The sequence below is a fragment of the Colletotrichum higginsianum genome, chromosome 8 (genome assembly GCF_001672515.1).
Source record: "Colletotrichum higginsianum IMI 349063 chromosome 8, whole genome shotgun sequence".
In the NCBI taxonomy this organism is placed as follows: domain Eukaryota; kingdom Fungi; phylum Ascomycota; class Sordariomycetes; order Glomerellales; family Glomerellaceae; genus Colletotrichum; species Colletotrichum higginsianum.
Window position 1 is genome coordinate 390017 of NC_030960.1, and position 14981 is coordinate 404997.

Genomic DNA, 14981 nt, shown 5'->3' on the forward strand with positions numbered 1-14981 from the left:
AAACACCCCATACATGCGGCCCTAGAAAAGCCGCCCCGACCTGAGCCTCGCAATCGGTCACCTCGTAGTCCAGAGCTCCATACATACTTACATCGTATATGAAATAGGTCGGGGTGGTTGGCATTTGAATGCATTTCCATTGGTGCGGAATATCCATACAACCTTTTCTCAACGGCTCGTGGTCGGGTTTAGGTTTTGGACCCACAAGCGCCGTCAAAGCCCGGCCCCGCCCCCGCCCCCGCCCCCGTTCGCTGTCTGTGGGCGCGTCTGACTAACAAGGACAAGGGCCAGAAGTGGTGCATCAGGCGAACGATGCTCGGAGTAAAGGTACCTTACCAGGCATCCATCTGTAAGGATGTGTAAGATTCTTCTCCCGCCTCCCCACCTCGCATTTCCGTTCGTCTCTCACAGATTGCCACAGATTGTCACAACCAATCTCCAGGGCCCCCCCGCTCCCGATCCAGCCGTCGGGTGAAGACTGTACCGTGGGCCTGTTCGCGTTCGCCATCAGTGCCCCGCCAAGTCCGCAATACTGACCGCATCTACTGCATCGCGGTCCGGGACTAGGTACAGCTCGCCAGCGCAGCAACACCCATTGTCCGAAGCCCCAAGGTCTCCGCTTTGTCGTCCCCGGCACCCTGACGCACGAGCGCCTCGGCCTCTCCACCGCCGACGCCGTCCTCAACAACGGCTACTTCATCTCCCACATGCGCTTGTGCGCCAGAATCCGGCCTGCTAACTACGACGCCACCTGCGAGATCGTCCGCCTGGCTCTGCCGCACCGCTTCCCAGTCCACTACGTCTCCAACGACAAGTCGCCATCTACGGCGGCGCCGACGCGTTCGTCCCCCACCTGACAAAGGTACCCCTGCGGACGGCTCGACGGTCTGCATATGACCCAGCGAGCGGTTCCTGGGAAAAGACGTGTCGTCTGGCGCCGGACCTGCGCGCCTCGATATACCGACCTGCCAGTATCGTGCACGCGGGGCGCCCGCCGTCGACGGCATACTCGAGCGAGCGGTGGGGTCCCATTGCAGTACCGGTGCTGATGCAGCGGCGGCGAGGAAGAGAGCCGGGGGGGCAACGGCAGTACACCAATCTGAACGGCCCCGTCAAGAAGTCCCTCGACGAATCGCAGATGTGCGTGGGCTAGTGGACCGGGGCCGAGTTCGCGGCCGTTTTGTTATGGAGGGTAAGGGGGGCGATCTATTCAACAAATCCATCAAAGTTCATGTGATGCCCATCAGCAGACGGCACTCGGTACGGTGTTATGGATGACCTTTACTATTGGTCACTGCTAAATAGAGAAGAGATGCCTCTACCCAAGGGCATCTACTGTTACACATCTACGCCAGAGCGCCAAGTGGACATAGCATCGCCGTTGTTGTGAATGCTGTTGTGTCAAACCTTGTGGCTCGTCTCAAGGGGGTTCTTCTGAGGTACTTATGGCAATGCGAGATCCGGTGGTGCGATACATCCTAGAAATCTGGCCCTTGAGGATCAGAAAGAACGTCCGCCAGTGTGCAAAATGAACTTGTAGCTCCAGTAAACTTGCAAGAGACTCTTGCCTAGCTGCCTGTTGATAACGAATGTAGAAAGACTTGCGAATCAACAAGACGTCTGCGCCGACGCGTACTGGCCGTCTCCGGCAGGACAACCTCCAATGCACTTGTCACCCAGTAAGTATCACCACCCTCGCCGTCGTATTTCGTGGTTTTGTCGTTGCAGGCACCGCAGCCAATGTTCCGGGTATAGAAGCAGCGGTAGCACACCTGCGCTTCCGCAACGCCGAGTAGCAGCATGCCGACTGACAGAATCGTTGTAAACTTCATTGTGAGACTGGCGCACGATACGTGTCAGCGAATGCAACCGGACCACAGTGTGTGGCTAGCTGCCACCATATAACATACCTTGAAAGGGTGCGAAATGAGCAGAGATGTGGATCGACGAGGTGCAAACTGGAGGTGTGTCTCTGTCAGGTGAACCTCGACAAGTGAAAGCCTTGGTGCTGGCGAGGCATGTAGGTCAAGTTATATACTGACGTCGAAAGGCTGTGTAGCTTACCTATTACTACGGATCAGAAGCCCTGTTGCATTACAATTGAACTCTATTTGCTGCGATAGCATGTTCATGTAACCATAATCGTGTAGTGAGATAGCTCCCAAGAGACCGTACGCCAACTCTGTTTAATTGAGCAGAAACCCTAACCATCGAGATTTGCATGTTCCGACCTCTAAGGAGTTGTCAATCCCCTGGCCATCACCCTTGCCAATGCTGTCATTGTGTTAGGATGAATGGAGATCTTCATTAACGATGGCTGTGTAACGCTGCATCCACCCCGTACTTTGTCTTGGCCTCTGTTTGGTATCGGTGGGGCGTCAGCTGAGAGGGCTGACGGCTATGCCAACTCTGAATCTGTGTTAATCCCTGATGAATGAATCTGACGACCGGATGGAGCCCGAGTTCTACATTTTGCGCTGCGGTCTTGTAGATCCACTGTCGTGCAATACAGCAGTCGTCATTAAGGTTGAGAGAGCCTACTCGCGGAAGGATTACGGGGACTTAGGGGAAGGAAAGCGCCGGGCAACTGCTGCTGCTGCCAAGCCGAATAAAGTTCTCTTGGCGTTATTCAGCGGGTACGGCAGTAGCTCATCTCGGGCAACACGATGGCTTCGCCCTCGGTTTCGGATTGGGGAGTGTTTTTAAGTCGGAGTGGGGGGTCGGGGGTGCCTGCAGTCCAAAACGACGTCAGATGCACTTCCAGTCTCCCATGAGATTGATTCTCGCAGTCGAGATAGCATGGGTGTTGCCTGTTACGCTTCCTACTGGCCCCTTTCAGACCCGCTGGGCCTGTCAAAAAGGGTAAACCCGAGCTGTCTGTCTCCACATCCGGGCTACCCCGGATCCGGACACGATCGCGGACGCGGACCCGGCCCCACTCAATCTAGACGTCACGCTAGGTATCGCTATAACATCCAATGGCAGGCGTCGTCGATCATCTGTCTTTTCGCGTCTGTCGCCATTCCGTGTCACCCGAGGGAGGAACACGACGCGGAAGACCATTAGACTTGGCTTTGTTTGCATACAGTACCGAGAGAGTGTTGAACATGGTGTTCTACTCGGCAACCATTCCTTCACGCGCAACATTCCTCGAATCGTCACACCGGAGGACAAACCGTAGCTGAGTCACTTTGCAAAGGCGAGTCTCCAAAGCACATTGGCATCTTCAGGGTCAGGAAAATGAGACTGGCATTACCGCACCTCAATGCTCGCTATGAGAAGCCAGCCCCAAACCCGCAGCACAGGTTATTAAATCTCCTTGACGAACCCGACCTCAACAACCCTCTCCATCGCCAGCCTCAGGTTCGCAATCTTGGCTCTGGTGTTATCCCGGATCCACAAGAACGTTCCCAGAGTGACCCTCCTCAGGATGCTCGTCCCCGTGCGGATGTGCATCTGCCCCTTGCCCACCACATACAGGACCTTGTGCGCGTAAGCCCGGTCAATCTTGGCCAGCTCCGCCGACAACCGCTCGTCCCGCAACTCGGGCGGCCCCTCCGTGTCCTCCCAGGACGTCGTCGTCTCCTGCTCGCTGCTGGCGGCGGCCTTGGCCGTGGCCTGCCTGACTACGAACCGGCGCACCTGCTCGTACACCAGGGCGCCCAGGTCCGGGCTGACGACCTCGTCCATGAAGCCGTGCCGCACGACGAGGCGGTAGCACCCGGGAATGTTGGCGAAGCGCGAGATGTGGTAGCGCTCGGCGTCCGGGACGGTGGGCACCTCGACCGGGTGCAGGTGGAAGAAGACGGCGACGTCCGGCAGGGCGCCGAGCTTGGACGCGAAGTGCGTGAAGACGCTGGGCGTCTGGATGCCCGTCTTGTCGAAGAAGATGCCGAAGCCGCGGACGGGCGAGAGCGCGTCGCCGCCCCACCGCGGGGTGAGCGCCAGCGCGCCTTCGGCGTTCTTGGCGACGAGGGCGCTCGGGTGGAAGCGGTCCTCGGCCTCGGCGCGCCACTGGTTCTCCTTGCCGAAGCGCCAGAGGAGGAACATGCCGGCCATGAGGGCCGAGATCAGCAGCGTGAACCAGGCGCCGTCGGGGACCTTGTTGAGGGCCGAGGAGAGGTACAGGCCGTCGAGCGTGGCGAAGGCCAGGGCCGGGAGGAAGACGAGCCAGACCGGCAGGCCCCAGACGAGGATGGCGACCAGGGTGACCATGAGGGTGTCGAAGAAGGTGACGAAGATGACGCAGACGCCGTACGCGTGGCCGAGGCTGGTCGTGTTGTTGTACACGGCCGTGACGAGGATCGTGCCGAGCATGAGGAGCCAGTTGAGCAGCGGAACGTAGACCTGGCCGTGGAAGGTCTCGGAGGTGTGGACTACCTTCATCTGCGGGCAATAGGAGAGCTTCATGATTTGGCTCGAGAGCTGTAGAAGGCAGTGTTAGCTTTGGTGGCGTTAAAGAGAGAGGGACTGAGAGAGAGAGGGGAGAAAAGGAGAGAGAGAGAGAGACAGCCTCCAAACTAACCTGGAAAGTTGCCGTAATGATGGCCTGCGACGCGACAATGGCAGCCAAAACGGCCAGGATCAGACTCGGATATAGCATCCCCGGGGGCACCGTGTTGAAGAAGGGGTTGGTGTACTTCTCCGGCATGACGGCGAGGTGGGCGGCCTGTCCGCTGTAGGCGAGGACGAGGCATGGGTACGTCCACAGCAGCCAGCTCATCTGCACGGCGCGCATGCTAAACGCGCCCAGGTCGGCGAACAGGGCCTCGACACCGGTAAAGCAGAGCAGCACGCCGCCGAGCATTCTCCAGCCCTCGGTCTTCTTCTCGACGAAGAAGTGGATGGCGTAGTAGGGGCTGAAGGCCTTGAGGACGGTGTGGTCGTGCATGACGAGGTTGTAGATGCCGAAGGCGCCGTTGAAGCCGAGCCAGACGATGACGATGGGCGCGAAGGTGCTGGCGAGCTTGGTGGTGCCGAGGGGCTGGATGAGGAAGAGAAGGACGAGGATGCCGCAGGTGGTGCCGACGATGGTGGAGGTGTCGATGTCGGGCTTGACGACGGAGAGGCCCTGGATGGCGCCCAGGACTGACTGGGCGGGGGTCAGGATGCCGTCGGCGATGACCATGGACACGGCCAGGACGCCGATGGTCTTGAGAAAGCCCCGCGTGACGGTGCTCTTCTCTATGACGGCGCGGATGCCGCGGGTGACGGGGCGCACGTCCTGGGTGTTGTGGCGTTCCATGCGGACGGTGGCCTCTTCGCGGGGGTCGAAGTTGGTGATGTTGGCCTTGCGACTGTGTCAGCCTGTCTCTTTCTGTCCTCCGTCTCCCTAACTGTCTGCTTCTCTCTCCTTTTATGTGTGTGTATTTGTGTTAGGGGTGTCGGGGGGTAAAGGATCAGAGGTCGGCAGCTTACATATCGAGTCAAGAGGGAGTAGCAGGAAAACGTGCCGCCCTCGCCCTCGTTATCCGCGTGGAGCACAATGAAGACGTATTTGATGGTGACCATGAGGGTGAGAGACCAGATGATGAGGGAGAGGACCTGGGTGAGGTCGTTCTTGGTCGGGAGGTCTGTGAAGGTGGACGAGAAGACGTAGAGGGGGCTTGGCAGTCCATCAGCAACGTGCGTACAAGACGACTCGGGGTATGGGGTTCGATGCTTACCTCGTCCCGATATCACCATAGATGACACCGATTGACTGATACGCGAGCCTTGGAGGGATGTCAGCGAGCCGCAATCATCATCACGTAATAAGGGGTGGAAACGGGGCCACGCACCACATCAGGGTGGTCCCCGTAAAGACCTGCTTCTTCCTGCCATCGTCGCGGCGCCAGTCGTCGCCGCTCTCGTCGACATCGGCAGCCGAGTCCCGGGTGACGGCGCGCGAGAGGCGGCGGTTCGAGGCGACGCGATTGAGGTCGCGGCTCGAGTAGACGCCGCCGGCGACGCCGACGCCGGAGCTGGAGCCGACGTCGGGACGGTGGCGCAGGATTTCCCACTCGTCAACAGTCGATCCGGACTTGTGCCTCTCGAGCTTCTCCTCGATTGTTATTTTGGACGCCGCGGCGCCGGTGGCGGAGGCCGGGGAGTTGGGAGGGAGGTTGGTCGTTGAAGCTTCCATGCCGGACCTGATTTGGAAGGGGACTCGGCGGCGTGTATGTAGTCTTAGGTTTGGCGCCGGCGTAGAGCACAGCGTGTGAGAGGGTAGACGTGGCAAAATAGCAGAATTGTGTGAGACGAGCAGGCGGGGAAGAAATGCGAAGACGGCCAGAGGAAGGGAACAGGAATCTCTGGAGCGTAATGTAGAGTGTACGGAGGGGTAGAAGTCTTCTTTATGTCTCAAGCATGGGGAAATGGTACTCTTTCTGTTTGGTGCCCTGCCCTAGCCTCACGATGAGCTTGTCTCGAAACAAAGACCTAGAAGTGGGATTGCAGAGAGTGGGGGTCCCATGAGCATCCTGTCTCTCTCTCTCTCTCCTTCGCGAATCTCAGTCTTGTGCTCCTGGGAGCAGGCGGTCAAGACGAAGGGGTAGGGCAGGCTAGTCAGCGCAACGGGCATCCTTGAGCCCATGGCAGACGCGATGGCTGTCTCGGCCGTCTAGTGCGGGAAGCCGGCGTCGTCTAGGTCAAGAGTACGGCAACTCCCAGAGCCTAAAGGGCCAGCCACCCCGCTCTCTCTCTCTCTTTCATTCCTCCTCTCTTTTTCACTTTCGGGAGTCTACTAGCTTAGAGTGGTAGTGTCGTACAGCTTTGCACGCGCCATGCCATGCAGGTTTATCTGGACGACTGGGATCATGGAGGTTTATCAGGGACTCGCTCTGGTGACAGAAACTTGACTGTCACAGACGCGGTTGGTGAATGTCAGGGCGGTTCGCATGTGTTGGGGGTAGTAGTGTGTGTGTGTGTGTGTGTGTGTGTCTGCGTTGGGTAAGAGGCACGCCAAAGGATGCAGTGGGAAACGAGCGCCCGCTGTGTGCCGACATATGCTGGTGATGATGGGCATTTGATGGCGGGGACGGGGATAGGGGATGGGGCATAGCAGGGGTAGCTTGTGTAAGGTAAGGATAAAGCGGCTCATCCAGTGCCTACTGCGCACATCGTACAGGTACAGGCAGAGTCTAGAAAGACGGTGGGAGGGTGTGGGAAGATGAAGGGAGTGCTGGAAGGGGAGAGATGGATGGATGTTGCTGGAGGGGGGGAGCTTGTCGGGACGCCGAGCCCAATGGCAAAGCTTGAAATGATGACGGAAAAAACTAGCGGTAGTGTATTTGTAGTGTACATCGCACTATATCTCCTCTGTACAATTAGTGTGTGGATGGTGGCGCCTGAGTGGCTGGGGACTGACTGCCTTACGGACGGGCGCTCACTCTCACTTCTTGTTGTCTCCCTCTCTCCCTCACTTAGACCCTTGAAGTCGTCTCTCTCGCGACTTGGTGCATGTGCCATGTGCCTGTGTCAGACTTCCAGGCTAGAGTCATACGACCGACCACCTGGTCTCGAGAATGGGTGGTGCACTGTGTAACGTGGACCATGTACCTTGTAGCCATCCGACCAGAGAAGCGACGTCGTTGAGAGGGGATGGGATGGGAAATTGAAGCTTCACATTCTGCTCTTCCCCTGGTAATACAGGTAGTGGATGTAATGTGCCGATATGGATGGGAGCGGCCAAGTTGCGGGCGCATGGGAGATGATGTGGAGGGTGTTTTGCACAATGGGACGACGTTTGACCGGGCTCTTGACGTCAAGACGGGCAAGATAATGCCTCACTGGCAAACTGCAAGCGAGGAGGGGTGGCAGTGTCAGGACTCAGGACTCAGGACTGAGGACTCGGGAGGCCGCCCATCCATCCCATCACCCAGCAGTTGGAGGAGACAAAAAACAAAAGAGGGAACAGAGACCCCCCCCCCCTGTCGACTCCCCCGGGCCGACGGCGGGCCCCCACTCCCCCGGCTGTCCGTGCGCCTGTGTGTGGATTGTTTACAGCTGCTAAGCTTCTGCTAGCGGCGGCCAAGGGCGCCGCATCCATTGCCTTAACAATTCTGGCGGGCTTGGCTATCCGGCCTAAGAAAACGCGACTTGTGCTCTCCTCTCTTTCTCTCTGCCTCTCTCTCTCTCCAACTCACCAGAATCCATCTAATAAAAAGCCTCAAATTTTTATTTATTTCTCCCACCCTCCCTCCGTGTCTCTTGTGTCCCCTCTGGTATGAGTGATTTTTGGTCAAATGGCCCCATTGGACCGCCAAGACATTATACTCTGTCCCATGCCAAGCCCTGTCATTTGTCTCCTCCCCATGGCCCATGAGAGAGGCACCTCCATTCCATCTTGTTACTATTTTGCATAGCCACGCCAACACTGCCTACTTCACCAATTCATTCATCAGTCATTCAGCAGTCATCCGGTGTGCAGATCCGCTTCAGTCATAGCAGAATAATCAATCCCGCCTGTGTTCAGCTTAGTAGAAGCGTACGACCCTGGTGATCGCTGACTGGTTAATGAGCGGTGCTTCTTCCTCTTCCTCTTCTCCTCGACGCGGTCGGGCTGTGCTTTGCTGTACTAGCTGCTGTCCCAGACCGCTGGGATTCACCAAAGGGGTAAGCGTACAGACCAGGGGCAAGACTCGGGGTGAATCGTCTTGCTCTTGCGAGGTCTCGTTATTCTTCCTCGGACTGCGGACACGAGGTTGAGCACCAACCAACCGAAAAACCAACCATTCGAGCGTTCAACTGCGCCAATCCAGACAAGTGCTTCTTCCTTTGCTTTTTTTCTCTTCACGTTCCCATTTTTACTGTTTTACTCTTTTGTTCAACCCATCCCGGGCGCCGACCCAAACGGAGACCATGTCATTTCCATGTCATGCCATTCTCGGCGAGTCTGACCGACAGGCCGCCTTTCTTTCCCTCTCTCTATATCTCTCTTTTTCAGTCCATCTGGTCAACCGTCTACGCCGACCCGTTCGTCTTCTGCTCACCGACGACCGCCGTGCCGTCCGCCGCGCCGACAGCAACGTTCCATCCGAACTCGTCCTTGAGCTTGCCGAGCTGGATGCCCTTGAGCGTCGACAGCAGCCTGAGGCAGATGTCGCCCGCCTCATCCTGGCCCTCGGGGATGAACGTCACCGTCTCCTCGCCGGCCTTGGCGCTGCTGACCCGCTCCTGGGCGCCCGCCGCCGCCACGAGGGACTGCGGCGAGGTCGCCTCGACCCGTCGCGTGATGGACCGGATCGGCACCAGCGCCGCCGCCGTGCCCGCCGCCATGACCTCGGAAAAGGTGGGCAGCTCGCCGTACTTGATCTAGACGACAAAAAAGAAAAGGTCAGTCAGTATGCGTGCGTAATGAAACGTAACCCCCACCCCTCCCCTCCTATAGACCATGGACTAGACGTACCACTCGCTTCTCGACCTTCCAGCCGAAGCTGCGCGCAATGTGCTGGATGCTGTCGCTCGTGACGCTGTCGATGACGCACTTGGAGTCCGGCACGACGAGCGTGACGTCGTCGTCGCCCTGCTTCTTGACGCCGATGAAGCCGCTCGTGCTGAACTCGTCAATGTCCTCGTGCCGGACGCTGTCGAGGTGCAGCGTGATGCCGTAGCCCTCGGTGCGGGCGCGGTCGCTGAAGCGCAACACGGGCGCGTAGTTGCCGCCGACCTTGGCGTGCCCCGTGCCGTTGGGGGCGGCGCGGTCAAAGTCGTCGAGGATGAGGGCCTTGACCGGGTGGGTGCCGTGGTAGACGCCCGTGGGGATGACGAAGACGGCGAAGACGTACTCCTCGGGCGGGCTCAGGCCGAGCTGGGCCGACGAGCCGTACAGCTGCGGGCGGATGTACATGGCGGCGCCCGTCTCGTGGGGCGGGACGTAGCCGGCGTTGAGGGAGACGGCGGCCTTGCAGGCGGCGAGGAAGAGGTCCTCGGGCACGCGGGGCATGGAGACGACGTCGGCCGAGTGCTGCAGGCGCACGGCGTTCTTGTCCGGGCGGAAGATGTTGATGGTCTGGTCCCCGGGGGCGCGGAAGGCCTTGAGGCCCTCGTAGGCCTGCTGGCCGTAGTTGAGGGCGGGTGCCATGCCGTGGATGCGCATGAAGGGGTCGGCGACGAACTTGAGGGGCGTCCATTGGCCGGTCGAGACGGAGTAGGTCGACTCGATGTGACCGTTGACTGGTGAGAGGGGAGAGGACGTCTTGTTAGTCTCGATCTGTCGCGGAGATGGATGGATTGAGGAGAGGGTAAGGTAGGTCGACTGGTCGCTCACCTTCGCGGACCTTGAAGCCGACGTTGGACCAGTCAATGGTGTTGACCGGAGGGGGCGGGAAGGCGGCCATTGTGAGTATCGTGACTGTCGTGACTGTCGTGATTGTCGCGCACGGGGTTCGTCGGGTCGAGTATTGCTCGTCGCGTGGGTGAAAGTTTCGCGGAGGACTCGTCGTCGTGAGTCGTACAGTCGTGGCGGGCGGGTGTAACGGAGGATGGGTGGATGGATGGATGGCTGGGTGGTGTTTGTAGTTTGCCTGTACTCGGATGACTCGTTCGACGATGGAGCTCTCTTCTCTCTTGCGTCTGTCCCCTCTCTCACGTAATAACCCACGTTGTGCCCACTTTGAACTTTTTCTCCTGGATTTTGCTTGGGGGGCTTGGAGGGAGGGAGGGGGGAGTCATTCCCGCTTTGCGCCCAAAGTTTTTGGGAGGGCGCCGATCTCGGGACTGCGGGGTGACCGACTCCGTTGGTCCACTCTGTCTTTCTGCTGACTATCATTGGTCGATCGCTGACTGAGATGGCGGGGCATCCCTGTCCGCCTCCGTCTGCCGGAGTTTGAGTCGCTTAGGTACCCAGGATCCTGTATCTGTATACTGCTGGATGCAAGTGGTACAATGATTGGCATCTTTGGGGAAAGGGGTCCGGAGACAGAAGTGATGCCATTCGTTATCGGCCAAAAGCTTGAAAAGATCGGCACAGGATGAACGTGAATCAGATGAACGCACACGGACGGCTCAGAGACTCCGGGTCTGAGGATGAAGGGGTCCCGGACATGTCTGCTACGTTGAGATGGAAGAGGGCGTGATGCAATCCATCCGAATGGTGTCTGTCAGCCCAGCGGAATTCCACGTTCCCATACGATCTCGAGATGGGAAGATTTGTTCTAAAATTAGGTATCGAGCCCGGCAGCGGGATTACTGATTGCAGCATCATCCGCGGCCACCCGGCATGTCCAAATGCGACGGAGCGGCTCGGCCGACGGGGTACCGGTGCCGATGTGGGCCTCCGACCATGCGATTATACCCTTTCTTTCCAGCGGACCGTATCGGTAAATTTCGGCCAAGTACGGAGCGTATTCAAAGTGCCGAGTCTCGGTTGGCGCAACCACCTGGTAAAGTCCTTTGATGAATAAAATCATTGGCAGCACTGACCCCTCCCTCCGGTGCGGGTCTTCCCCTCGGGCCGGCACATGTCACCCGGGCCGCCGCACACTCGTCTTTTCCCTGTGCACTTGCGGGGACCTTTCAATCCGTCGACACACCATATTCATCATCCCCCCATGTCGCATTTTCGTAGCGCCCAATTCAACCAACCAACCAACCACACCCGGGAAGATGTGGTAAGCGACGGGTACAGTGGTTTGTGGTTTTGTAGATAATGCTTTGCAGCCAAAAGGCCCTAATCCTCGACCAAACCCTTCGTTATCCCACTCGCAATCCTTTACTCCAGACACCCTTTGAGGCCCATCCAGGCCAGACGCCTGACTATGGATGATGCGCGATACGCCAAGCGGGCTCGCCAGGCCTGCGAGCCATGCCGGTAGGAGCAAAACTTCCTTCCCATCATATCGATGGACCAAACAGTCTCACGAAGCCGCGCGGCAGCCGCAAAAAGTCCCGGTGTCCGGGCGAGAGACCGACCTGCTCGTTCTGCGAGCGCCTCGGCCAGCCCTGCGTCTACAACACCCCTGGCGAGGTGCCCGACGCACAGCAGCAGACACGACGCAGCAGCGACATGGTGCGTGGACGAGTGCCGGCGCGAGAACACTCGGTCAGAGAGCTGACTCGGTCGCGATATCTCGTAGGAAAGCCGGCTGGCTAGCCTCGAGCACAAGATGGACCGCCTGATCGAGCATTTGATGTCTGCCACGCCCGCCGCCAGGGCCCTGCCGATCGCCGCCCCTCGCTAACCTTTCACCCAGTCCGAAACCGCAACCCCTCGAGCCATCAGCGCCAACTCAACAAGTGTCGTCTGCAAAAAGAGCCGCGCCACCCGCAGACCCCGGACCGGACAGCAATGCCGGTCCCGTTCCTCGAAGCCCCAGGTGCGTCACTGGCCCGGCCAGAGACACCATCACTCGCGCGAGAGACACACGACGTCTACTGACCCCCAGGACAGCCCCCTTTCGAGTCCCGCCGACGCCGGGCTGACGGAAACGGGGCGGCGGTATTTGCTCTGGATCCACGGCCAGCCCATTACGCTTTTTGCCGAGGACACTTTCCTCCCGTCCCTCCCGTCGCGTGACCCCGAGCTGATCCTTGCTTTGGAGGCGCTGGTTCTCCGGTATCCCCCCGGTTCCCTCACGAGCCAGGTCGCGCGGCAGCTGGAGGGCAAGGCGCGGGAGTCACGCCGGATGGTGATGGACCGCGTGACCGAAGGGCGAGTCGAGCTCTCGACGCTGCAGTCGCTGTGTCTGCTCAACATGTTCGACTTTGCGTGTAAGTGACACAAGCTCGCCGGCGGGAAGAAGAACGTTTGTAAGCCTTGTCTTCTCTTTGATTGACATTCCATCGCACAACAGCCGGGCACGTCACGCAGTCCGGTCTCGACCTGGCCATCGCCAGCCATCTCGCCCACAGCATCCCGCCATCCGCCAACCCGGCCAACGCCCAGGAGATAGCCCACTGCCTGCGGAGCATCGCCGTCCTCCAGAACCTCCAGGGCTGCTGCGCGATCCCGGCCGCCCCCAGCTCATCCTCCTCCTCCTTCTCCTCCTCGTCCTCCTCCTACCCCATTTCGGCCTCGTCCGCAATCCCCTACTGTAGCCTCCCGGAACCCCCGCCGGACGACCCCCCGTCGCCGGAGAAGGCCATCTCGGCTGCCGCCGCGGACTTCAGCGTCGTCTGGCGCATGGCCCAGACCTACGCCGCCGCCGCCGCCGTCGCCCCGGACGCCCCGCCGCCCTGGGACTCGCGCTCCGACTACTCCCGCGTCCTGCAGTGCCACCACGACATGGACTGCCGCGCGCCCCAGCGGTTCCGCTTCGCGACGAACCGGATCGACCGGCGGGACCCGGCGGAGCTGCGCGCCCGGCGGCGGTACTGGATGCCCTTCCTCCTCATCCAGTTCGTCCACGAGACCGTCCCGTGCCTGCTGAACCACCCGTTCCTGCTCTCGAGGCGGCTGCGCCACCTCCGGCACACGATGCCCGTGCACTTCATCCAGCAGTCCTTCGAGAGCCTGAGCCGCACAGCCGGCTGGGTCGTCTTCTTCCTCGACGTGCTGGAGACCAAGGCCCTCGCCGCGCCGCCGGACCCCGTCGTGGCCCACTGCGTCATCGTCGTCGCGACGATCCACCTGCAGCACAGCTTCGTGCGCGACCCCATCCTGCGCGGCAAGGCAACGACGGGCTTCGACAAGTGCATGAGGTTTTTGGAGCGGATGGGGGCCGTCTGGCCGTGCGTGGCCAACATGGTATGCCGTCTCTCCATCTCATCACGCCTCTCTCTCTCTCTCTCTTCTCTCTCTTATCTTGCGGCGTGATTCGATCGTGAAGCAAACCAAGAACCATCCCCCCACCCCCTTTTTGGCCACGGGGCTAAAGAGTGTCATCTTCAATCTAGGCAAACAACCTGAGGAAACTTCAGGACAGCATCGTCGTCAAACCCGCGCCGGACCGGGACGGCCACACCAACACCCAGAACCCGTCCTTCTCCATCGACACCCGGCTCCTCGGGGACCTGCTCGTCTACGACCGCGCGGGCCGGCCAGACGCCGGCCGCGACCAGTCCGTCTTCGGCCCGACCCTGCGATCCGACATCGACGACGCGAGGACGGCCATCCCCACCCCCGGCGACGCGGACGCCGCGGAGTTCGACCTCGTCGGCTCCGCGGGCATCTCGGCGCACAAGGCGGTGCCCGACAGCGCGGCCGTCTACGCCCCGGACGAGGAGATCGCGGCCGCGGCGGCCGTCGTCCCGGAGACCTCTGCCTCGGCGGACCTCGGGGAGGACGCGAGGGGCCCTTCGTTCGAGGACATCTTCTTCGACGGCGCTTGGCCGCTCGGGGACCCGGCGGACCGGTTCTTTGAGGCGAACGACTACGGCCGGGCGATTGACGACTGGTTGAACCTTGACTGCTGAAGCAGGCACAGGCAGGAGGAAATAGGGCAAGAGAGAGAGAGAGATAGAGAGAGAAAAGAAACGGGAGCGAGCGTACGATGATGTGCTTAGGCGGGGCTTCAGAGCCTGTGTTTATACTCGAAAACAGAGATTTGATGGCAATCAGTGCTCACATAAGGTGACGTGACGTGCTGTCGTGAGAACGTTTGAACGTGAACTTCATTACTCTCGAAGTTGGATGGCATGGAACACCCAGGTGTAGGTAATGCTTCATGGTTCTAACCAAGCCTTGCCTTGTCTAAGTCTTGATTCTTCTCTCCATTCTTCCCTCATTGGGGTACAAATACATAGGATGCCTCTCAGCACCCGACCTGACGCTACTACATACAGCAAACAAAATGTAGAAAAAAATGCAAATGCAACTGTGAAACCAGAAGCGTGGTGGTAGTACAAGAGAGTAGGGTGGGTGTTATCTTTGTGTGTACTTGAAGGGTGTTCAACTTTCGAGGGGATCAGCAGCATCACAAGCTTTCACGTTGAGTCCCGCAGCTGGCTGCAAGCAAACAAAACTAAAGCGTTCAGACTCATGTGAGGTGCGTTGCAAGTAACTGATAAACCAGAAAGAAGAGAAACATGACGCAACAAAAGACTAAAAGAAAAACAACAGG

The 14981-nt window shown here is 59.2% G+C and overlaps 4 protein-coding genes across 4 annotated transcripts; 1 reads left to right on the forward strand and 3 right to left on the reverse strand.

Moving 5' to 3' along the window:
• Positions 1-563: 563 nt before the first annotated feature.
• On the reverse strand, positions 564-1832 carry CH63R_11130 (uncharacterized protein; the record flags this gene model as incomplete). The annotated part of the gene is made up of 2 exons (XM_018306104.1): positions 564-1099; positions 1637-1832. 2 exons carry the CDS (start codon positions 1830-1832, stop codon positions 564-566), a joined length of 732 nt encoding a protein of 243 aa, XP_018152945.1.
• Positions 1833-3309: 1477 nt separating this feature from the next.
• CH63R_11131 (Potassium uptake protein) lies at positions 3310-6124 on the reverse strand (the record flags this gene model as incomplete). Its single annotated transcript, XM_018306105.1, has 5 exons — positions 3310-4425; positions 4526-5290; positions 5419-5605; positions 5667-5714; positions 5781-6124. 5 exons carry the CDS (start codon positions 6122-6124, stop codon positions 3310-3312), a joined length of 2460 nt encoding a protein of 819 aa, XP_018152946.1.
• Positions 6125-8943: 2819 nt separating this feature from the next.
• CH63R_11132 (Branched-chain amino acid aminotransferase) lies at positions 8944-10319 on the reverse strand (the record flags this gene model as incomplete). Its single annotated transcript, XM_018306106.1, has 3 exons — positions 8944-9294; positions 9389-10155; positions 10250-10319. 3 exons carry the CDS (start codon positions 10317-10319, stop codon positions 8944-8946), a joined length of 1188 nt encoding a protein of 395 aa, XP_018152947.1.
• A 1466-nt stretch (positions 10320-11785) lies between these two features.
• CH63R_11133 (C6 transcription factor) lies at positions 11786-14334 on the forward strand (the record flags this gene model as incomplete). Its single annotated transcript, XM_018306107.1, has 4 exons — positions 11786-11989; positions 12174-12690; positions 12774-13666; positions 13816-14334. The coding sequence occupies 4 exons, from the start codon at positions 11786-11788 to the stop codon at positions 14332-14334; spliced, it is 2133 nt and encodes a 710-aa protein (XP_018152948.1).
• Positions 14335-14981: the final 647 nt, after the last annotated feature.